This window comes from Pundamilia nyererei, unplaced genomic scaffold (assembly GCF_000239375.1).
Source record: "Pundamilia nyererei isolate P.nyererei 1_Seehausen unplaced genomic scaffold, PunNye1.0 scaffold00001, whole genome shotgun sequence".
NCBI lineage: Eukaryota > Metazoa > Chordata > Actinopteri > Cichliformes > Cichlidae > Pundamilia > Pundamilia nyererei.
Window position 1 is genome coordinate 8860948 of NW_005187402.1, and position 23678 is coordinate 8884625.

The 23678-nt window shown below is 40.2% G+C and overlaps 1 protein-coding gene across 2 annotated transcripts in view; it reads left to right on the forward strand.

Annotated features, from left to right (window-relative positions):
* Positions 1-23678, forward strand: part of nlgn3a (neuroligin 3a) — a 131403-nt gene that overhangs the window by 8751 nt on the left and 98974 nt on the right. Inside the window, exons 2-3 of one of the 2 annotated variants that reach the window (XM_005719709.2) lie at positions 14296-15005; positions 16085-16144. In XM_005719709.2, coding sequence (XP_005719766.1) covers positions 14534-15005; positions 16085-16144 — 532 coding nt within the window. In that variant the 5' untranslated portion in view covers positions 14296-14533. The remainder of the gene's footprint in view (positions 1-14295; positions 15006-16084; positions 16145-23678) is intronic. The other variant, XM_005719710.2, reaches the window with a different exon arrangement.

Below are 23678 nucleotides of genomic sequence, written 5' to 3' on the forward strand. Positions count from 1 at the left end.
AGCCTGGCACCCACTAATACGTTAAATATTGCGATGTCCAATAGAGTTAGGGTTAAGGTTAGCTTATGCTAAAGGATAACAATCGGGCAGGGTAACGAGTTTGCATTCTCTGAGCCTCCTCTTGATTTGTATGACCGAGCTGTCTCCTAAGTCTGCTTCTGAAATAAATTATTTAAATGAAGAAGTGTGTGTGTTTTACAGTGCAAAAAGGCATCAGAGCTCTGCAAGAGTACAGATGCATTTCAGTAGGGCTGCCACACTGCTACACATCGCTTTACTTGATTGGATGTTGAAAAAACACCGGAAAGTCACGAGCCATCCTAAACACACACGAACACGCTGCAGCTGGAGACTCCTCGGGGTTGATTCTAATGATACCCATGTGATTTATCCAGCAGATCCAAGATCAGTTTGCATATATATTTACAAAAAAATAATAATAAACTGACCTAATAAGCTATATCTTTGCCTTTGTTTCCCCACTGTGCTTTTTGAAAGAAGAATGAATAAAGGAACCTTATCACAAAGGACGTTGGAAAAGTGACATATTTCCTCAGGGATAATTGTGCTTTGTGTCTCCGTGGCCCACTTTTCTTTTATATTGATGCTTAGCTGCACACAAATAACAAACAGCTGCATCATATGTAAAGGTCTTTCAACAATTTGAAAGCAAAATGTTTACTCTTTGCATTTAATTGTTCGACGCAGTGTGAGAGGAATCGTCAAATTGGGTTAAATGAGGATCCTCTGCTTCCTCTGCTTTTTAATCTGAAACTTGCACCCCGTACTCGTGCAAAAACAACAAAATGCTGCCGGAGATAAAAAAAGCAACCAAAACAGTAGCGCGCGGATATAGTAGTGAATGGCTTATAGAGGATATTTATGTAATCTGGGGGCACCAGGGCTGACTCAAACCCGACTCAGAGCTGCTGTTACAGAGAGAGGCCCAAGGACAGTAGCACATTTTCTAAATCCCTGGTAGACACAGAAAGTTAAGACAAGCAGCGCTGCAATAAAACAAAGCCCAACCCATTTATCTGAGCATCCCACACAACCCCTGGCCCAGATTTACAGCCCTGGGCATCGAGTGCTACCAAATCTTCTGGCAGCCACCGCCTCAGATATTGATAGGAAGCGCGAGAATCCCACCAAGGAATTCTGAGCTGGAACTTCCCAAAACATGAGCAGTCCCTTAATGGTCTGGGATCACAGAGCAAAAGAGTATGATATAAAACCTTTTGCACTATAATGACATTGTAAATTGGTATAACTTGTCATTGATTTTTTTTTCTCCCTTGCTCTGAACCTGTCTAGCAACTATCTATTGCCGTGTGACATTAAGAGTTTATGGATTGTTTGACAAAGCCAGGTCTTTGATGAGCATTCGTATCCTCCGGAGACGGAAAGCAGACGCTATTCCATTAAGAGCAAAATGCCTTTTGAAAACAAATAAAAACAGGGCCTCTCTCATCATTACATCTAAAGCGCTTAATCCTACACAGAGGAGACTCTCCCCTCTTTTGAAAACCTTTTCTTTGTATCCATCACACATGGATTTCTTTCTTGGAGCTTGTCTGCATACCAAGTTGGCGATGCTAACCTCTGGATGTAAAGGGCAATCATGCAGCTCTTAGGTTCTTCAAGAGGTGCATCGTTTCTTTTTTTTTTTTTTTTTTAGTTCTAGAAAAGTATAGTATTGAGTTTGAAAGGTGCATTAATTGCAACAACGGGCGCTTTTGTTCCTGCAAAAAGCGTTCCCTTTTTGTGCTGACAATACAGAGAAACTCTGAATAAAAGCTAGAGTAAAAGTCTCCTTATTATTTTTCACACAATTTTTGCAAAACATATATTTAAAAAAAAACAACAACCCCAAAAACAAATCACCTGGCACACAAACCCACACTGAGATTTACCTACATAGAGTTTCCATTCACCAAAGGGGTAGCAGTTGTATTGGTAACAGTTGACATGCCATTTTTGGTCCTAAGGGCTCTGCTTTTAGTGTCTGTGAAAATTGCGGGAAGGCCTTGTAGTCACATGAAATTTTACAGCAGGCATGGAGGCACTCTCATTGTTGTGTTTGCTCCTCGCAGAAGCTCCAAGGCTCTTAAGCTAGAAAACAACAATGGCCCCGTTGTTCTGTCTCCTCTACATTCATCCCTGGTAAAAGGAACATAAAACTCCCTTCCCTCTGCGAGCCCCCGCTAGTTGCACTCGTATCAGCGCAGTTCAGGCACAGAGGAATAGTTTTCAAAGTGTCACCGTTTAGGGCATGGTTTGGATGTCAGCAGTGAAATGAATAAATAATGTACCCTCCAGTTTCATTTGATGTAGCGGGATCTGATCTGATATGACTTTTCATTCGAGCTAGCTAACATCCAGATGTTAGTGGATGTTAGTTTTTACCCCCCCTTAGGTTGCTAATGAAACACGGAACAGGAAAGGATGTTTAGAAAAACAGGCGAAAAATAATAAGAAGAAAAAGGGTAAAAGAGAGGCAGATCAAGGCGAGTTTATTTTAGAAGAATTTGGAAATCAGTGTAGATGTGTGATCAAAGTTATGCATGGCTTCCCATACAGTATCTACAGTATGCGCTGTCATTGCTCTGGGCTTCGTTGGTGCAGAGTAGGCACAGAATAGGAAAGGAGATTCAGCATCCAGTGTGTGTTTGGTGCAGTTTTTGAGGAAGTGCAGACAACCCGAGGCCAAATTTGCCTGCAGTGTTTGGACATGGCCTACTTCTAAGCGTGCAGTCATTAATGTGGTCTTCTACTCTGCTTAAAGTGCACAAATGGGATTTTAATTCATGCCATATGCATAGTGTCTATGCTGTAGCTTCCCGTTCTGTTGAATTCAAAGATTTTATCTTAGAGTACATATGGTGAGGTCAAAATATCACTGGTTTCACTTCCTATCTTATAATACAACCTTGAGTACTCTCAGCGAGCTGCCGCATCTGAGGACGTATGTGTTCAGCCTACTCTTGTCTTATGGACTTTGTAGCGCCTGTGTGTGTGTTTGAATAATGTCCTGCAGGAGACACTCTAAGTACAATGTCTAGGACTTAGGCGTCAGCAGTAACATCAGGGCAACCTCTCCTCTCCTCTGTGTGCAATGGCATGGGGATATTACAGCATTAGAAAGCATGAATTATAGCCGTGTTGTTTAGCTCAGTGTCAGGGGACAGAGACGTGTTTCCGCTATCACCATGGCATCAGTCAAAAGTTAGAAAAAAAGGAATGGAAAGATTATGAAATGCTTTTTAAGTATATCCCTCAGCATGCTGGTTTTGGAAACTCCTGATAAATTTAGGCCAATTTCACTGAATAATGGTATATTGAATTAGGATGCCACATTTGTCAGAAACTATTTTGAGCTTAAGGCAGTTCTCCTGTTTGATCTGAAGGCTGCTGTACAACCATAGAGCCAGGTACGACTGGGTATTCTGCATCACAGTGAATGGATCTGAGCATTTCCCAAAGACGGGCAGGCGGTGAGACCAACAAGTAAAATAACAAAGGATGCATTACCTAATAGAGTTGGCAGAAATGCAGAGTTCAGGGTAGTCTGATAAAGCTGGGTTACAGTACTTTTAATCAATCACTAAGAACACGAGCCAATTTAGGAAGGAGCCTGACATTCAAGCTAGGCTTTCAGACAGGATTAGAAATAGTGAATAGAGAGTAAACATATCTGCCAGGGCTAGCTGAAAGGACTGCTGTCAGGGGACAGTGTTCCCTCCTCCACGTGTGATATTGAGGCATGTCTCCTTCATCCGCACCCACCCCCAACTCCTCCAGCCAACCCTAACCTCCCTGTTTCTAAATAATAGCAACAGTAGCAGTGTCATTTACCAGCTTTGCTCCAGAGATATTTTTTTCCAGTGAATTCAGATCAGTGTTAGCAACAAGACAAAGATGGTTGCCTTCGTTGTTTATGCTATCCCTTCAAGAAAAGGCACTGTCATTTAAAATGTCCCTCTGAGCTCATCATCACGTGGAGTCTCCAGACAGACTAATAATATCAAGAATATCAGGGTGAGCATGCAATGAACAGAGAAATACAGCTGCTTTTCTAAAAGACAACTGGGAGAGACACTGGTGGGAAAACAATAATAATCCAGAGCGCCTTTTAAATGTTTACCATACATTTTTGGATGCTGGAGGTTTCTGTTGACTTTTAAGTTTTATGAATTAAAATTTGATATAAAATGATTTTGATTTTGATTTTTATGGAAGAGAAATTAGAACAATAACTGTACCTTAAAGTCCAGCATTGGCCTGTGGGCGTCAATGGGAGAAGCAGCCAGCGGCTGTGACGGTGCTGGATAAAGGGGATGCTTTAGCTATGGCAGCTGTCTGTCCACATCTCCTCTAAACTCACCCGGCTTTAGCTATAATTAAACCTATAATGCGAGGAATGACGATGTAAATGCCCAAACCATATTTACATGTAAAAAAGCAGATTATTACTGGATTTAAGATAATGCCATCAGGAATTTTTGTTTCTGATGTTTTGTGGGTTTTTGTCTTCATTCATCTGTATTCAGGCTGTCTCGACGCTAAGTACATCACACCTTCTTTTGATCTTTTTTAGATTGGAAAGCATTGAAGGGAATACCAGCTTCTGAAATGTCAAAGATTTTATGTTAAATAGTTCTTCTTAATATTAAAGTACTATTAATTTCTTAAACGCCTCCTATTAATGGCTGATAAAGGCCGTGTAGAGCAGTATTAGTCAGTTTGGTCTTTGTTTATGCTGAAGATGAAGGTCACCCCCTCATTAGAGCAGCAGCATCTTTTTTGATGTTGTGATATACATAGTAATCAAGTGTGGCTCACCTTGCTGTTTACTGTTGACCTTTAGTTAAAAGCACATCACTGTCGGGTTGTTTCAAAACTTAATTATGCTCCCATAAAACTCCTGGCATCATGTGCAGACCTCATTTAATCTTCTGTCATTAGGCTAAAGTAACCCTGCAGTCCCTCTGTAAATAGGACCCCCCCTCCACCACCATGTTCTCAGATCCATTATTTTTTTAGTAGTGTGGGTATATGTGCTTTGGGTTTTGCCATATCAAACACACTCGTGTACATCTCTGCTTCCAGCTTTGTATTCAGAAATTCTGCTTGTCACACAACAATACACTCTGGCGCCTCTCACTTCTCTGCAACTACCAGACATTTGCATGTCAATAACATCATTCTACCACTGTGCTTTTGGCATCTGTGAAATACTCTGCAAGGAAGCCAAGTAGTCGCAGTGTTTGAAAGGAAACATCACAATAATGTGTCGTGTGTTGCCGCTTTCATTAACATGTTATTTTCTCAAAATTCACCTTGGTTTAATTGTTCATCAATCACAATTAAGGACTCTCAGGCGTATGATTTAGGGCCGCTTAAGAAGAACAGCTAACATTTAAGTACATGTCTCCAGGGAGAAGGTGAAGCTATTTCTAAGCTGCTCTATATGCTGCAGTGGAGTCCCGTTCCAGCAACAGCACGCTTGTAGAGACTCTGATGCTTTCAGATCAAAACATTTAAATTGCCGTAATTTATGTTCTCGAAGTAAGTCTTGAGTCGGACATCATATTTTACCTGAATGTGGAATATTGCTGTTTCCAAATTACCGCTGCAAATGTTAAGGTACTTAAGGCATTATTAGCTCATTAATTTAACAAGTAGCATCTGGGTCATGTCTCTGCTTCCTATATGTATAATTCTGTAAGTCGTTCGCACCGAATGATAAAGCTGATCTTTGGATTCTCAGTCAGAGCCGCGGCCTACTTACCTTAAATTACTGCTCTTATTTAGCTCATTAGGCCACGGAGAGATTCATTTTCCCAGCATACTTACAGTATATGTTCATGCAGATGCACAAAGCCACAGTGGTGCCCCAGAGGCCTTCTTCATCTTCGTCTTTTTTTGCAAAAAAAATTAATGAATTTCACATTCTTTTGGACAAGATGATCTGAATTTTTAATCTCCGTCTTGAGAAAACATAATTCAAAATGCAGTGGATGAAAGTGGTGAATTACATGCACTCAGCACAGGACTCCACTGCTTTTCTGAAATGGTGCAATTTTATTTTATTTTTTTTTTGAGGGGGGGGGACGATCAGCTCTTCAAAGCACTGTGGCATTATATGGTTTGCAATGTTCCTGTGTTCTTTTGTTTTTTACTTGTTATTATTTTTTATTGGAAGATGGTGGGTGTTTGGGGCATTCTTTTGTCTGCTCCTACTGGGAGATATCTACTAATGATTCCTATGTCAAATGTGTATTTTATGCAGTTTGTTACTTTGTTATTAAAACTGTTCTTCTTCTTTAGCCAGTCTTTTGTTGTTTTTTTTAAAGCACTCCTCAGTCTGAGTTCATTTTAATGCGTATTAGTATTTGATACTGGCACTGCAAATGGTTTTTTGTAGGGCAACGAATGAATGGTTGCTTTAACCCAGAGTAGAAGAGTCAATACTGGCCATAGGAGCTGATCCATCTAAGATTTTATAATGTGGTGCCAATGAACTAGGAACCTTGATTGCGAGAGATCAACTCTCTGTTGTAATTACCAGCCAGACCTCAATTAACTCAAAGCAAACCCTCAGTTCAAGTCTATATGTTTGTTAAGTGTTAATAGCTGCTTTAAGAAAAATGTTTCCCCACTCCCATCCACTTAGGCCAGTCTGATAAATGTGCAGAGTACTGCATATTGTTAGATGCATTACTTAAAATGACATACTTTAAGTATTCAATACAGAGTTTAAATTGGAAATAAGCCATTTATCCCCACCAATATCCCCATATATCCCCATTAATCTCTATAACTATAATCAATCAGTGCAAATTTAAGCGTTTTCTTCTCAGGCACTAACTGCCAGGGAACTCCAGGACAAGCAGCATTTAGCCAAAAGAGTGCAGCAAAAGTAATACACAGCAGTTCACATTTGAAGCAATGGTCATAAACTTACACTTGCTTTATATACGTAGTGCCATGCCGGTACTGTTCAGGTTCCTTGCTCTTGCCTGAATTTTATTAGGAAAGAATCCCAGAAGGCTAAAAATCCATCCTCTTTTCCACTGTAAGCCAGAAATTGATGTTTGTGCTGCCATGTTATACGTGCTGTCCTCACAGTGGAGGAGATGAAGGAAGCTGTTTGAAATATCTGCTGAATTCTCCTTGGTATGCTCGAGTGGTTCCTCATGCGTTAAAGCAAGCCCAATCAAATGAGTTTTCCACTTCACAGATGTAAGATGATTTGACCAACTACAGAAAACAAAACATTCAGAAAAATGTTCGTTGTAGTAAATTGGACATCCCATGGTTGCATTTCTAATGCACTGATTTACTTAGCCAAGTAGCTAAATGACTACCCACCAACCACCTAAATGAGTGATTACATTGTTTTCTACACCAAAATTATAAACACTCAACAGGCATTTTGCGATGTTCCCCTTTTCAGGTGCTCAGTGAAACAAAATCAGCCAATCAGAGGCAACTCAGTGCATTTAGGCGTATAGATATGATCAAGACAAAATCCTAAAGTTCAAACTGAGCATCAGAGTCAGGAAGAAAGGTGATTAAAGTTACTTTGAATGTGACTGTTCGTGCCAGCAGTAGATCAGCAGCTGCTAATGAGAATATGTTATGTTGTGTGATCAGCAGATCTACTGGGATTTTCCCACACAACTATCTCTAGGATTTACAGAGATTAGTAAAAAAAAGAAAGAAAAGAATATCCTGTTTTCAGAGCGAAAATGTCTTCTTGATGCCAGAGGTCAGAGGAGAATGGCTAGAGTGCATCAAGCTAGGAAGCTTGGTCTCAAAGCAGTTGGACTACAGCAGCAGAAGAGCACATTAGGTACTACACCAGTAAGCTAAGAACAGGAAACCGAGGCTACCATTGCCACAGGCCTCATAAAAGTTGGGCAAAAGAAAACTGGAAAGCATCCCCCAATAAGTCACGATTTCTGCTGCAACATTTGGATGGTAGTGTGAGAATTTGGCATCCATCCTTGTATCAACAGCTTAGGCTGTGATATGATGGTATGGTGGTGGTGGTATAACGGTATTGGGATATTTTCTTGGTAACACTTTTGACCAATTAATACCAAGTGAATATCATTTAAACACCACAGCATACCTGAGTATTTTTGCTAATGATGTCCATCCCTTCATGTCCCCTGTGATAACATCTTCTAATGACTGCTTTTGGAAGCATAAAGCTCCATGTCACAAACCCCCAAACAACCGCAGACTGGCTTCCTGAAGATGACAATGAATTTGTTGTACTCAGCTGTTATCAGATCTTAACACCTTTGCGAGGTGGTGGAATGGGAGACTGGTATCATGAATGAGCACCCAGCAAATCTGCAGCAAGTCTGTGACTCGTTCATATCAATAGGGTCTAAAAATTCTGAGAAATGTTTCCAGAACTTAGGTTAAATCTATGTTATAATGAATTAAGGTTGTTCTGAAGGCAAAAGGAGATCTGAATGAGTGAGATGTGCCTTGCTAGTAAAAGGGATAGTGACGAGTACAATATGTGTTTTTAGAATAATGATAAGCATTTAAGTGTATGTTGCATATTGCTAATGAGAATATGTTATGGTGTGTGACTTTGCCTGCAACAAAGGCATCTTCAACTTATAAGATCAACCTTAATACGTAATTACACAGTTATGCAGTGAAGAGTGAAAAGCATTATATAAACAAAATCACAGGATTTTAATTATTATTGTTACGGTCAAAGACTTAACTGAGGCCACCTTCATCTTCTGCTCTTTGGTAAGCAATGCTATGAAACTGTGTTGGCAGGGTGATGGAAACTGCACACAAAAGACTTTGTCAAGAGAACAGATCTCTCCCTGCAATCGGCATCTGTGGGAGCTTGGATAATGAGTATGCCATGTGTAAAGTCTTAATGTGTTTACATACAGCTAGATTAGAGACGGACCCAATACTTGCCCCTGCGGTTTCTCAACGAATCCCTGTGGGCTTCTTGAGTGATTAGTTACTTTAAGATGTTTCAGTAGGAGTGTCTTGTGGGACTCTGTAGGGGATCAATAGGAGTTGGGATGATGAACTGTTTGGGAAAGTTACGTATATATCATTTTTTTAAAATGTAAACTCCGTCCTTTCCCATCTAATTGAGATGGTTAGCTCTGATTAATATTCCTGTACCCCCACATATTGTTTCCCACATCATATTACTTACTAAACTGTATCTGACACTCAGAGGCATACACACACACACACATTCAAGTGAAAGAGAGAGAGGGAATATAGATGTAAGAATGGGCTCTCTGCCTCGACTCGCAGCTTTAAAACTTCTAGATCAAATCTGTCCCTATCATTTAAGTCTCGAAGAGCAAACAGTTGTTTCAAGCACCGTCAGCAGTTAACAGAATGGCCATTATTTATTTGCTGTGCAGCCGCAGAATTCATCTCAACACATGCTCACCTGGAATCTGTCTTTATTTGGCTTGCCAAGCCGATCTTCCTGCGTTACTTTGGCTGCTCGGCTGGTAATGATAGTCATGGACACCTTTATCCAGCACTTAGGAGAAGGGGTGGAGACGCACAGCTTAGCAGGTGGCCACAGCCACACCATTGTCGTCTCCCATTTGCTTCTTTAAAAATATGTCAGCATCACCGCGGTGATTAGCAGTCAGTATGTGCCGCATTTTTGTCCTTGATTTAGTGCCAAATCTCCTAAGTAATAATGACTGCACAACTCTGTGTCTGACGAAAAAAGGAAGAGAAGGGAAGAGTGGCCCCTTATTGCTCACTACACTGGTTCCCAGCAGGAGCCTTATGATGCCGCAGTTTGGTTTTGACATTTTGTGAATGTTGTTTCTGAAACATGCCAATCTCATTGATTTAATATGGCATGCTGTTTTTGTCGAGCCCAGGAGCTTATGTAAAGAGTGTGTCTGTGAGCTAACACATGCACAGTGCATACATTCATCACTGATTTTGGTGTGTAAAGATCCCTTGCATATTTGAAACAAACATGTGTAAGCAGACCATTTAGAGAGATATGTATTTTCCACAGTATTGAAAACAAAGAGACCAGAGAGTAATCCTGTCATAAAAAGAGCTTGTCTGAAAAAGTGGCCTTAGCATCTTTTGGTAGCACAAATCAAAGGTGAAGACAATTTTAACAAGTTCAAGCTAAAGTTACCACCTGGATACTTTGGTCTGCTTCCCATTATATTGACTGTTCCTTAAAAGAATAAGAGTTTTGTCTATAAAAACGGATTAGCTCATTCAGTATAATGATTTAAATGTCCGCTCATTATTTATTTACTTATTTTGCCCATCCTTTCGTGACAATACCAAGGTATTACAATGATTTGTATAATTATCCAGGTAGCGCACAACATTGTTGTTCGTTGATAGACAAGCTCTGCCTGAGTTTTTGAAAGTTTTCCAAATGGCATAGGCTCCAGCCCCCGTGCAACCCTGAATTTGATAAGTGGCAGAGGATGGATGGATGGATGAATGAATGGATGGATGGAAAATAGTAGCACTCTGTCTTAGATTTTTGCTCCACCCACTGGTTGACCATGAGCGTGTGATGTCACACGGGCAATCAAATGTGCAACTCAGAGAATCTGAGTTGAATTGGCTATCTTCGATTGATGCTTTAAAACACTGACCTTCAGTGGGCTGCCCTAATCATTTTTTTGCATCGCATTACATTGTCCCTCGGTTTCCATGTAACAGCGCTGCATTTGTAATCACTGATTACACCCTCTGAGGTCGGGATGGCTCACTTCATTTGAAGTTAGATGTTCCAGAAGACTAATGCAGCTTTTGTGAATGCTTTTGTTGCAGACTAGTTACTATAATAACAGAGTGTGGCGAGTCAGATGCCCCATCTACTCAGAACTCTTATTGGTTCCTTTTTTATCAGAGTCCATTCAGCCTCTCTCTAAGGGATGTCGGAGCGTAGGAGTACATTTGGCTCAGACTTTTATTGCGATGCAGAAATCTCTCTGCTGTAGGAGAACAAAGGGTCTTCTACAGTAAGTGTGCGCGGCTCTGGACTCAGACCAATATAAAGAGAAATAAAATGTGGTTTTTTTTCTCTTCTATACATGAGATCTGTACTCACATGATGCACCAGTGTGGCCATTTTGAATAATGCTAAATATGATTTGGACTGCCAGAAATTTCGCATGTCCCATTAATCAGTCACTGGAGAATTGGGGAGGAGGGTGTTTAATGGCATGTACTTGGTGGAGTGCCGTCTTGCATTAAGGGCTAATAACCTGACTTAGAGTCAGCACAGCACCCACCTACCCATCCTCCCCCCCTCCTTCCGCCTCCATCACTCCAGCTGTATTTATTACGGGCTGCAAGGCCACAGTGATGAGACGATCAATATTTCTGGGATGATGAGGGAGAACTCATGCAATCGCTCTCTCTCTCTGTTTCTCCCTTGGCAGTGCTTCAGCAGGTAGAGAGATCAAAGCGGAGGACCTCTGAGATGCTGTTGGAGAAGAGACTGATGAAGTCCTCTGTGCTGTGTGTCCTCTAAACACACACACTCCATCACAGTGTCCTATGTCCTTGCTATGTCCTGATTAAAAAGTTTGACCTGATGTATTTTATCTTGACTAGAATTAGTCCCATCACTCCTATTCTCAGACGGTGTGAGAAAATCCAAACAGAAAATACTTCATTTAAAATTGCGATGGAAAATTGACTATCTGTGTCTGCAAATGTGTGAATGGATGGCCTTTATGAAGCCTCCTTTGTCAAGCATTTCTGTTTTTTCAGGGAATCAATATGTGGAGCTTTTTTGTGGCATAACTTGAAATCAAACACAAATCATGTGCAATTGAAGCAGAAACTGTTTTTGAAAAACAACCTGACATATAGGCCTGGTCATTAGCTTTCTGTCATTAGAATTTAATAGTACTTAAATACTTAGCTTTAATGCAATGTATCCTGCCGTTATGAAGATTAGAATACTAGGAAAAATCTGTTTTAGAAGTAGTTTCATTGGTATTTATTTGACCTTGTGGTAATTTAAGAGTATAGTTTGTGGTGCTTTTGTGTTTTTTTTAAAGGATGTCGACATTTTATTGGTATTAATAGGCTGAATATGAATAAGGTGGAGTGATTGTTAGACATACAGCAAATTTATTTTAGTATATCTCTAAAATATATATCTATATAGTAGGATTTTGCACAAGGCTGTTGTGTTAAATAGACAACAAATCACTTTTAAAAACAGGAAAAAATATCATCAGCAAGCTGCTGTGCATATTTACGGTATAATGCACTATTTTTTCTTCGGCGAACACAAGAGCAAACGTTAAGCTTAAATAATTTATTTAAGTGCTGTTATTTTGAGTTTAGTTGTGTTTAAGCTTTAATTACTGGAGATGCAGGGCATGGTTTCTTGGTCAAGAAAATAAGCCACAATGACCAAAACACTTAGCAGTTGGTTAGTTCTCGTCTTGAATATGGCAGCATTCCCATAACCGTGCGGTGTAAAGAGCGCAGGGAGTGTAGCGAAGGTGATTTCTTGTCTTAGTTCAAGTACATGTTATTAGATTTTACAGTAATAAACTTTTCTGTATGGTTGCAAGCAAGCTATCAAAACTATAATGTTAGACTTGTATTGTACTGTGATTTTTCTATTCTTTTACAGTTATAAGCTGTTGATATAGAAAACAATAACTGCAAAATAGCAGTTCAAATTTGATCGCTGTAGCTGCTGGTGCTTTGCTGTTAGTTAATGGGGAAATTTCTTACAGTGTAGTTTTTATTTATCATGCTTTTGCAGGTTAGTTCTTACAGTGCTGTGTTTTAACAGTATCTGATTATGTTCAAGTGTTTCACATTAGCTCGGCCTTTGAATGCTGTGGAATTGCTTTATTGCAGGTCCATGTCTAGTGTAAAATTTACATAATAAACAAAATGTTTTATATAACACACACACACACACACACACACACACACATATATACATATATATACATATATATACATGAGTGAAGTGAGATAGGTTTTCTGCTTCTGGTACAGGGATCCTACTGAGCAGTGACCCGACTTTGCCAGATTGGCTTTTTTTAAATTTTGAAGCCTTTTCCACCACCCCCCCCCTCCCCCCAGCAATGAATACCTTTTAGTCCCCACACTGGATATGGATGGTTTTTTTCCGTGTATTATCATTTAACAGGGACTCTGTGTGCCACAATCTCTGAGCAGAATTGTCCAGCACACATGTTCCATTTATCCAAGTGTTATTGAAAGTGGCCTGATTTTAAGTATTTACTAAATATGTGCATGCACGTATGCATTATGTTTTTGATCTGAAGTGAGGTTTTGCATATACAACTAAACATATAGATTTCACCGGCAGACTGTCTGCTGATCCACAGCTGCGGCGGATGGTAATAGCTGCCTAGCGATAACAGCACCTCCAGAAACGTCAGGATTGGTTTCTCTCAGCGGTTAGGTGCCCTCCAACGGCTGCTGATACATTATAAATCATTTACGCAGTCATTTTGGAATGCAATATCCTCCTCTAAATGCTGGCTTTTCTTCTCCATTGTTATTAGAGCAAACTCTGCAGTAGGCACACAAGGTTGAGAGGGACCCTAAGCCACAGAAATTGAAAATTGATCAAGCAGCGTGGGAAGGTGTTGTTACTGGTTCACCCTGGGACTGTTGATTAGCATTTGCAGCGCTGTCACTGGAGGGAACTGCTGCCTGTAGCGAACATCCTCCCCTCCCCCCTTTTGTGTTCATCCCAAAAAGTGATCTCTTGAATAAGCAAACAATGAGAATGACATTTAATTTATACCTTGTGCATAACTACTCCAAAGGGCTACGCAGTGAAAAGGCTGCCAACATTAAAAATGACATGAAATTTTTAGCGTGTTATTATGCGTGTGTGACTCGCACTGCTAATTTTACCACTGCCTTTTGTCTAAATATTAACCGTTAATATAAACGTCAGACTGTAAAGTAGAGAATAATTACCTAATGACAGCTGATGGCTTTCACACTTCAATTGTCCTGTTAGCATTATTTGGTACATCTTGACAAGTTACCCAACACTTAATTGCAATATCCAAGTCAAAGACAGGTTCTTGATTATATGGATTGATGATTGCACTAAGAGCTCTGTCATGTTTATGTGAGCTTTTTTTATGTCATGACTAAAAAATAAAAAAGGACTCAAAAAGTGGATAAAAATGACTGATTGAAAATGGGAGCAAACAGGTGGATTTTCAAGTAACTGTCATTAATTTTTCTGTCCTTTTTTTGTAGCACTGGTTAGAAGATCCGACGAGCAGAGGAAGGACAGTGAATAAGGACCTCGCCACAGACAGGAACTGCTCAACTTTTGACTGTCTCATCTGTAAGCTGGTGGGCTCCAGTATCCCAGCTGATGACTGTCCCTCAGGTGCCTGCACTACTGGGCTGAGTGGGAAGCCTGTGCATTTGCTGAGGGCGGTGCCCTGGCTTGTATGTTGGTCACTTGCACTTGTACTCGCTCACAAGGACCATGTGGTTTTCTCCCGGGAGAAATCGTTTCCCCTCGCAGAACTGGCACGGTGCCTATAATTGCACCAATTTCAGCGTGTCCTTGTGGGTGTTAAGTTTTTGTTGGTGCTTTGCGGCTGTGAGTGGTCAGAACTACCACCCCACTGTGAACACACAGTATGGGAAACTCAGAGGGGTGAGGGTCCCCCTGCCTAGCGAGATTCTCGGGCCGGTCGACCAGTATCTGGGGGTTCCTTACGCTGCCTCCCCCGTGGGAGAAAAACGCTTCATGCCCCCGGAGCCTCCATCTTCCTGGTCAGGAATCAAGAACGCCACCCATTTTGCTCCTGTCTGCCCTCAAAATATACACAATGCCGTGCCAGAGATAATGATGCCGATATGGTTCACTTTCAACCTGGATATAGTTACCACATACATACAAGATCAACATGAGGATTGTCTTTACCTAAACATCTATGTTCCAACAGAGGATGGTGAGTGTGTCGAGTACACAGGAAGAAACCAAACCTCTCCTCCTCTTCTTTCCTGTCTCTGCTTCCCACTTCCTTCTGTCTTCTTCTCTAAGATTTTGTGCCACCTTTGTTTTTTGCGCGAAGCATGAACCGTTGTTTAGCGCATGCTGTGTCCGTGTCCATCATACGACATCCCATCTTGACTAGATCTCTCATTTAGTCTTTTCATCAACTCTCCCCTTCCATGCCACTGTTAGAGGTTCCTCTTTTGATGACTAAATGACTTCTTAAATATGACTTATTGAGAAAAATAAATAAAGAAAAACGAAATCTAATCAGACATGAAACAGATTGGAAATACTCGGTGCACCTTCCTACCCTCACCGTCTTGATTGTTCTGGGGATATTAGCAATTAGTAGCCTGCCTCATAAGTGAATGATCTTCTGTAGGGTTGGTGAAATATTCTGTCTGGTACATGAGAGGCCTGTGGCATCAGCCTGACCTATGTAAGACCCTTTACTCTCCTTTCTACTTCCAGTTTGTCTTTCCACAAAGAGAAATGCAAAAGGAGACTTTGTGCAAAAAGGCAAACACAGATTGGGAATTTGTGAAGACTGACATTGCTAAAAGTGTTTGATTTCTATTAATCTCTTTTAAACAGACCCTATTCTTTATCACTTGAAGGAGAGCCACACAGGAAAATGGGCTTGAAATGTTAAGTGCTCTGAGCGTCGCACATACAACGTCAAATAACACTTAACAGATTCGGATGTGAGCTCCAATATCTTCCAAAACCTAGCCTCTCTGCCTTCCGTGTGGTCGTAATGGGTCTTAAATAGAAGTGCATGTGAATATGGGCTTCTTGTGTCCCAGGGTGCAGCAAATTCATTCCACCATTTTGGAATATTTCTGCAGCAACACCCCAGTTACTTTTTCAAAAGGTCCTCTGTTGTTCTTGTTGTTGATGAAGACCGGGAGGGTGGGAGGAGGAGGGAAAGAGGGAGAAGACGGGTTCTAACTCAGTCTGAGTTGTTGCATGTCACATGCGATCTTTTCCAGAGCTCTCTGTTATTTTGTAGTTTTTCCATTCATTTTACAGTCAAAAGAATATCCAAGGAATGTGCCAGGAAACCCAACAAGAAAATGTGTAGAAAAGGAGGTATGTAAAAAAAAAAAAAAAAAGCAAAGAAAAAGAAAGAAAAAAGAAAAACATGGAACGAAAGGGAGGAATTGAAAGAGTGAAAGAGAGAGGAGAGTGATGGGTGCATCCTTCCAAAGCCGCCAATATCACCACCTATCAACTCCCAAATCAAAGTGCTAATTGGGATGAACATGGGACTTGTGACTCAGATCAACCTTGACATGAGTGTGAAAGATGAGTGAGTGGCTGTGCTGTGCTGCATGCCTGTGTGAGTAAGTGTGTGTGTGTTTAGGTTGTTGTGTTGTTTAAATGTGCGAGCTAAAGTCAAGGAGTACAACTGCAGGTCTTCAAATAAGCGGCAGAATTTTTGTTCAGCGATAGATTGTGATGTCTACTGATAACCTGTGTTTTTTTTTCTTCACAACACTGTGTGGATTGTTCATGTCTAAAGTGCATTTGTTTAAAGGTAAATACAACTGTTGATTAAATCAGAAGCATAAATGCCATTTTAAATGAATATTATTATTATTTTAAACTATCCCTGAAATGTTAATTTGCTACTACAAGGAACTTGAGTCCCGTTTCAGACAGCACTTAAGCGGCTTATTGAAAGTATTCGTCAAGCACGACACCTGAAAGCACCCCAGCATCAGCGGTTGATTTAATTTTCTACAAAAAAAGTGTAACGCCACCTCTATCTCAAATTGATTATTCCCATTGTTCAAATAAGGGGCAGTGGGGTGTTTTACTGGCACGACAGCTTTGATCTATCCGTGTAGCAAATGGCCTCACGCGCAGCCACGGAAAAGCACATCACAATTTTATTAGCAGCGGCTAAAGCACAACCACTCTTGACAAAAGAGTGTTAATTTTCCCAGCTTTCCCTTAAGGCACCGGGGGCCCTTCCAGGTAGCCTTAAAGTTGTGATCCTGAGCATATCTCGCTGCACAGTAAAGATTCCGTTTCAGCTGGGAGACCTCTGCTGCTGATTTCCACGGAGACAGGAGACAGCTCTTGGCCTCACTCTGTGCCTCGTACATTCAGCTTTGGTAAACCAATTTTGTTCGAGACAGACTAGCCCTTCAGGCAGTTCTGCTTCTGAATTAGTCCCAGTTGTGGAATATACACAGAAATATCTATTTAATATTCCCCTTCCAGTTGGAATTTTTCAATTATCTTCCCCGTGTTTGGTAATGAGAAAATGGTTTATCATAAGTTTTATATGTTGGTTGTTCTGACATATTATTGTGCAGAGAGCTGACTGTTGTATAGTTCCTCTGTTGTTATAAACACAAAGTTCATCATTTTCAGTCTCCATGGAAACACTTTATATGAGATTCACCTTTTTTTTAAACTGCTTCCACTAATCATAGCTTTTGCTGACTCACCCAAGAAAATGGAGCATAATTCATTCTTACCAGGCACACTTTGGTTTCGGTCATAATAAAATAAATAAATAAATAAATACTTCCAACAAGGACGTTTTTTTTTAAAAATTGGAATTCGAAGAGGAAACAGTTCATGAGTCATGTGAATGATAATATATATTTTTAATTGTTGTTTTTTAGTTCCTACTTTTGGTTAAATCCTCTCTGTAAAATTATAAGTAAATACACTATAACCAAGTCTATATCTGTGCATGTACACAGATATACACACACAGGGTTTTATGTTTTTGCAGTACAGACCGGTATAATGCAGTAGAGTCATACACACTGTTCATATTCAGTACCAATAACGTCTCCACTACCAATTTTCCAATCTGTAACCGTAACTGATTTTCAGAAAGAAAAATGGTGATTCTGGATGAAATGGTTGTGTGATTGTTGCCAAGCAACAGTATGCAGTTGTGACAGGAGCTGAGTAAAAGGCATGAAGCACCTTTGCTGTAGTGGTGATGCTGATCAAGTGAGAAAAGTACAAATCCCTAATCGGATGTGATCATAATAAGATTCCTGCGTGCATGAGGTAAAGTCTTCCCATACGATGACTCAGAGAGTGTTTTGCATAGTCAAACCACAGTGAAAAAAAATAATGGTTAAATAAGAGGTTATACAATTCAGTTATAAGGGATTCATTTCCAGCAAACAATAGAGAAAGCCTATCATATGGATTCTGCGCCATTAGCGTCCTGCAGAGCATTGTGCAAGTAAAACATCTGATGCACTGATATCAAAGCTGCGGCTCATTTTCCTCCATTAAACAGAGGGAAAGCCTTTAAACCTCTCTAGCAGTGCCCTGAACAAAGATCAAAGAAAGACTCCTTAAATAAAAAAATAACATAAAGCTCAATACAGATTGCACTAGCTGTTTATTTTTTCAATACCAGCATGGTTGATTGTTAGAGAGAGCGCAGGTTTTGCAGCTAATTTTGACGGGGCTAATTCACCAGAGCGTTTCTCTTTGTTCATAAACACTCTGATGTTTGCACTGACCACAGTGTTGCTCTAGAAGAGCAAGCGAGAAAGACAGAGATGGTCTCTGCCCTCTACCACAGCACCGCACATCCAAGATGTCCGAGCAGGTAGCGTTTGAGGTCATGTGTAGGTGATCTAATGTGCAACATCAGCACCGTAGCCCACTGCTCACTCGCTCTCTCTGATGTGGCCTTACAGCACGTACCGAGAGCATGGAGCAGCGACGCTGCTGGAGACACTGGAGCCTTGGTTATATCACTCAGTCATTTTCCTGCTCTGAGTCAGAGTGAATGGAGTGAAGAGGAGGGTAATGATGTGCGGGGACACAGCTAAGCAGTATTCAGCCCCAGAGTGCTAGATTGGCTGCAGATGGGTCAATTTTGTGAGGACAAACCCGACGAGGTCAATGTTTATCTGTAAAAGAGCTTTGCATTGAGAAATTGATCGACAAACATGAAAAAAAAAGACCTGTAAATTCACATGCTTTCAACGAGGTGGAGTTCTGGTTATAATACGCTCCTGCTGCGCCGTGCGCTTCTTGTTTGTATAATGCTCACATTATTTCGTACCAGGTTTTACAGCGTGTCGCTTTCATTGCTTGCAGCCTGCCTGTAAAACTCGTCCTCAGAGTCCTTCATGCTCACGTCTCTGAATAACGCTGATTCTGAGAGACACTCTGAGATCAACCTTTCCGACTCCTAAATTCATCCCTCATCATGAGTCCATTTGAGATAAGTGCAGCAAAATCTGTTGTACGTTTTGGCTTGATTTGGACCACTCAACTATCATTCCTATGTAGCCCTCACAGGCAGCAGGCTGCCATGTGTTACTCAGCTCAGCGCCAGCACTGAACAGTCCGATCGGTTGCCAAACCTGTAGATTAACTACCCCAGAAGAAACATGGTACAGTTTTTTTTCCATCTTACCAGATGACCTCCAGATGCTAGAAAGATGTGAAAACTGTATAAGAGCCCCAGTCCTGGTTAGACTGCAGCAGGGCCGCAGCAAACAGTAACACACCATGGTAATCCTGTTGGTTGGCCGACTGTGCTTGCCTCGAGGAAGGAGGGGCTGCTCCCTGAGTGCTGCCGAGAAGATCTGCACGCCAAGCAGACAGGGCGAAAACTTTCCAAGAAAACAAGAACAAATATTGGCTTGTGTGATTCGAAAACAGAGCAGATGCCCCATGTTTTTGTTTTAGAGAAAATTGCTCCTATGATCTTTTACAATTATCTATCTGGGATGTTTGATGACCCCAGTGAGGGAAGGCTGTTGCCGGCCAGCAGATGCAATCGCGCTGACTTGAGATGCAAAGCATGACCTAAGCAGGAAGTTCCTATTCAGTGGCCTCCTGCTGCTGTGCTGTCCAGCTTCCCCAGTCAATCCAAGGCTCAATATCTCTGTTCTGTTCTTTGTTTATCCCAAATTAAAAAGAAATGGTGGACACAGCCTGTGGAGTCTTAAAGCCCATTTAAAGAGGAAAAAACAATTTGTTGCATCTCCTATCTCTTGTTAAGATAGACCGAGCTTCCACAGCCCCTCGGATTTCCTCTTAAGTGTGATAAATTATTCACACGCATGTCCCTGGCCACACTGTGACATATAATGTTACACGTAAAGAATTCAGTCTTCCAAATTTGGTATCTTAAAAAATTGAGCAATACTTTCACACATATCATGCATTTGTAATTGCGCACCTGTCTGTGTGTTTGGGAGGGATAAAGAGATTAATGGTGCCTTGCGGACTTTACTTGTAAGCAAGCACCACAATGCGTTGCTATTTGTCTCCTTGAGGTGTAAGATAAATATTAAGGGGAATTTATGATTTTTAAACATTTAAAATGATCCATTGTTCACATTTACACTTGCTTGTTAGCTTGCGGTCTTCATCTTTACTGCCTTCGCAGGGCTGGAATTGCAGTGCACACGTACTCGTGTGTAGGGACGTATAGTGATACGAATATATCCAGCGATACCAGTGCCGTTATTGATTTTGCTTACGGGTGTGTTTATTAATTTCCATATTGATTCCCCATTGTGTTAGGTTGCATTTATACTCAGAAACCCGCGGCCTCTGTGAAACTTGTCCCTTTCTATTATGTAGCAGCTTGCTGGCCTTTATTTGTTTTGGGAGTTTTTTATTTATTTATTTATTTATTTTTGTCAAATTTTTTGGAGCAGCTGAATCACAGTGTGAGTTTTGGCTGTCCTTTACAGCAGGATTACAGCCTCCTTAACCTTTTAGCTGCATTCTCCATCATTCTCTCTTATGTGTCCCTCCCAAGCTGTGCCTTCACCTCTATGTAGGAAGACAGATTGAGGGAGATGAAGACAGACAGACAGACAGACAGAGAGGGAAAGAAAAAAACAACAGAAAGAGAAAAAGAGAGAAGAACAAGTGAAAACGGCCACCTGAGGATTACAGACTGAATATAACTGCTCTAAATTGTCAAGGCTGCAACATTTCACATTTCACTAAGTCCCTTTCCACATTCTGACCTTTCTGATATTTAACTCCAAGGCCCATCTATTGTCAGCGAACCTTTTTCCAGCAAAGGAAAGGCAGTTAACATTCAGCCCTTCCACGATGTATTGAGTGAATTGTGGATTCAGTCAAGAAGCCTCCAGAGTGTGAGAGCACTCTGTATCTTAATGTCTGCGTGCAAGTGCGTGGGTGTATGTGTACATACGTACGCATGCTTGGGTTTATTCATGTAAAACTATATAGCAAACTAGGCTGTCTTTATGAAATGTTTCATTTTGATTTCCTCCGTGTAACGAGTAAGCCCAATCGAGTGCGATTTCGTTTGAACCCGATTTGATAAATGCGACAGGTTTCTATTTTACCTGTCAAGGAACATGAATAATAGCTGTTATTCTACATGCCTGCCTGTTTTGAAGCAATGCAGGTTTAGACACCTGAAGGCCAGCTATTCAAAAAGGAAACTCGGCACTTCATTGTAGTTTTATTTTAATGGCGCACACTTTTCACTGTGGCATTGCTTCAAACATTCAAGGTCAAGTATAGGATCGCCGGCTGAGTCACTGCAGATGTCACGTATTTGCAGTCCCTGGTAAAGATCCAGCGATTGACACACACACGGGCTCACAGACAACAATTCAAAATGACGGAGCTCACTTGTCGACACCTGTGCCCGTCTTGAGGATTATTACTCAGTAACCTAATTGTTTCAGCATGTCGATAGCAAAGGCGTTCTATAATCACTGTGTTTCTATCATTTATAATTCATAGCAAGGCCTGAAGCTTTTTATTTATTATTTATTTTGTAATTAAATCTGTATTTGTTTAAAGACAAGTAGCCCAAACCAAGTGTCCCTAGAGAGGCCTTTAGGTTACATAAACCCTACAGCAAATACAGAACCCACTGCACAGACTCAACAATAAATAAGTATATATATATATATATGCACGTTAAAAAAAACGCAAAGCCTGAGCAGATTGAAGGGACAATACAAAACACAAAGCATGATGCAATATGAAATGAGAATTTCCATCTTTAGAAGCTACAACAAAACCTATTTGTACAAAAGAGGATTTACGGGGCACCTTACAATTACAGTCAGATGCTCCACACACTACTTAGCCCAGAACTCATTATTTATGAGGCTGATATTAGCAAATGTAATAAAATGATGGAAGCGAAACTTATTTCATTTCTTGAGAAGTCGGCGGCGATGATCTTCAGACTAATTTCAAAGAGAAAAAGCAAGCAGCCTCTGATGAGTCTAAATGTTTTTGTTCGTTTGCAAGTTTTCTTGCTATTTTTGGATGCGTCTAAAATCTAACGTTTGAATAATGCAAGGTTGAGATATTTTATGTTTCAAATCTGTTCAATACAGTGCCTATTAATCTTTAGTTTAAACCCATTTATTTTTATTGAGGCCCAAGCCCCGGAAGAATTGTTTTTCATGCTGAGTATAAAACACCAGTTTCCGAACCATGCTGCTGTTAAATGACCGGATTTATGAGCGGATCACCGCCATACATTTAAAAACTTGTTTCAAGACAAGTTTTTGGTAAGTGGGTCATACTGTATATATAAAGGTGACATAATCATCGTCTACTGTTCTAAAGATAAGATTTAAAGATAGCAAAATTAAGTTTATATCAGATAAATAAAAACTGGGAGGGTTATGATTAACAATACCACGATTTAATGTGTGAAACGCCTTTTTAAGATCCAGAGTTCTTCACTTTTATCAAATGATGACTTAAGTTGTTCTATAAAAAAAGCAATTAGCAGTCTCTGTGGAATAATTCAGGTGGAATCTAATGGCTGTAGATAATGGTTTGACTCTACTTTCTTCGTGGTGAGCTACAACTTTTACTGAAGATTAGAAAATACAGGTACGATACTAATTGACTATAATTGTATGTCTGATGAGCTGCTCCTGATTTATAAATTAGCATCACTCTGCCTTATTTAAAAAAAAAGGTCCTGATGATAATGGAATGGTTGACAAAATCCATAATAGTTTGTTTGTTTTTTTTACTTTTGTAAAGGTAGTGCACTGGTTTTAAAATAAATGAATTGATTAGAAAAGCACTTATAGTTACCAACCAACTGACCCCCAGTTTTATGTTTACTCATTGTTGGCTGTAGCTGTGTAGTATTTATTTCCTTTTATTGCTGGGTTAGGGCTGTGATACTGATAATGAGTTACAGTATAAGCAGCATGTGCCTTAAATCTTGTATAACACGGGTCTCTTACACTGTAGACTTTATTAATAGAGCTATGTTCATGAATTCATTGAACTTCGCTGGACCAGGTTAAACATTTTTTATTTGATTGATTGCTATTCATTTTTAGTAATCAGTTTATTTATATAGAACTTAAAGAAAATCTGCCAAAAAATCGGATTAAAAAAATACAATAAGAACATCACCCTTAACAAGTTCCTGCCTAAAATTGTCCCATTTTACAACAATTAATATATTGTGTATAGCTTTAGGTTAACAGTTAACTTCAGTTAATTTGATGTTGTAGACAACACTTCATAAGAATTAATTTGTGCCCTGACAGATTTTGTGATTTGCATGTCATCTTTAATAATTTGATAGGGGTCAAATGTTGTAATTGACATTTGAAGTGTTGACCGATCATTGTTATAA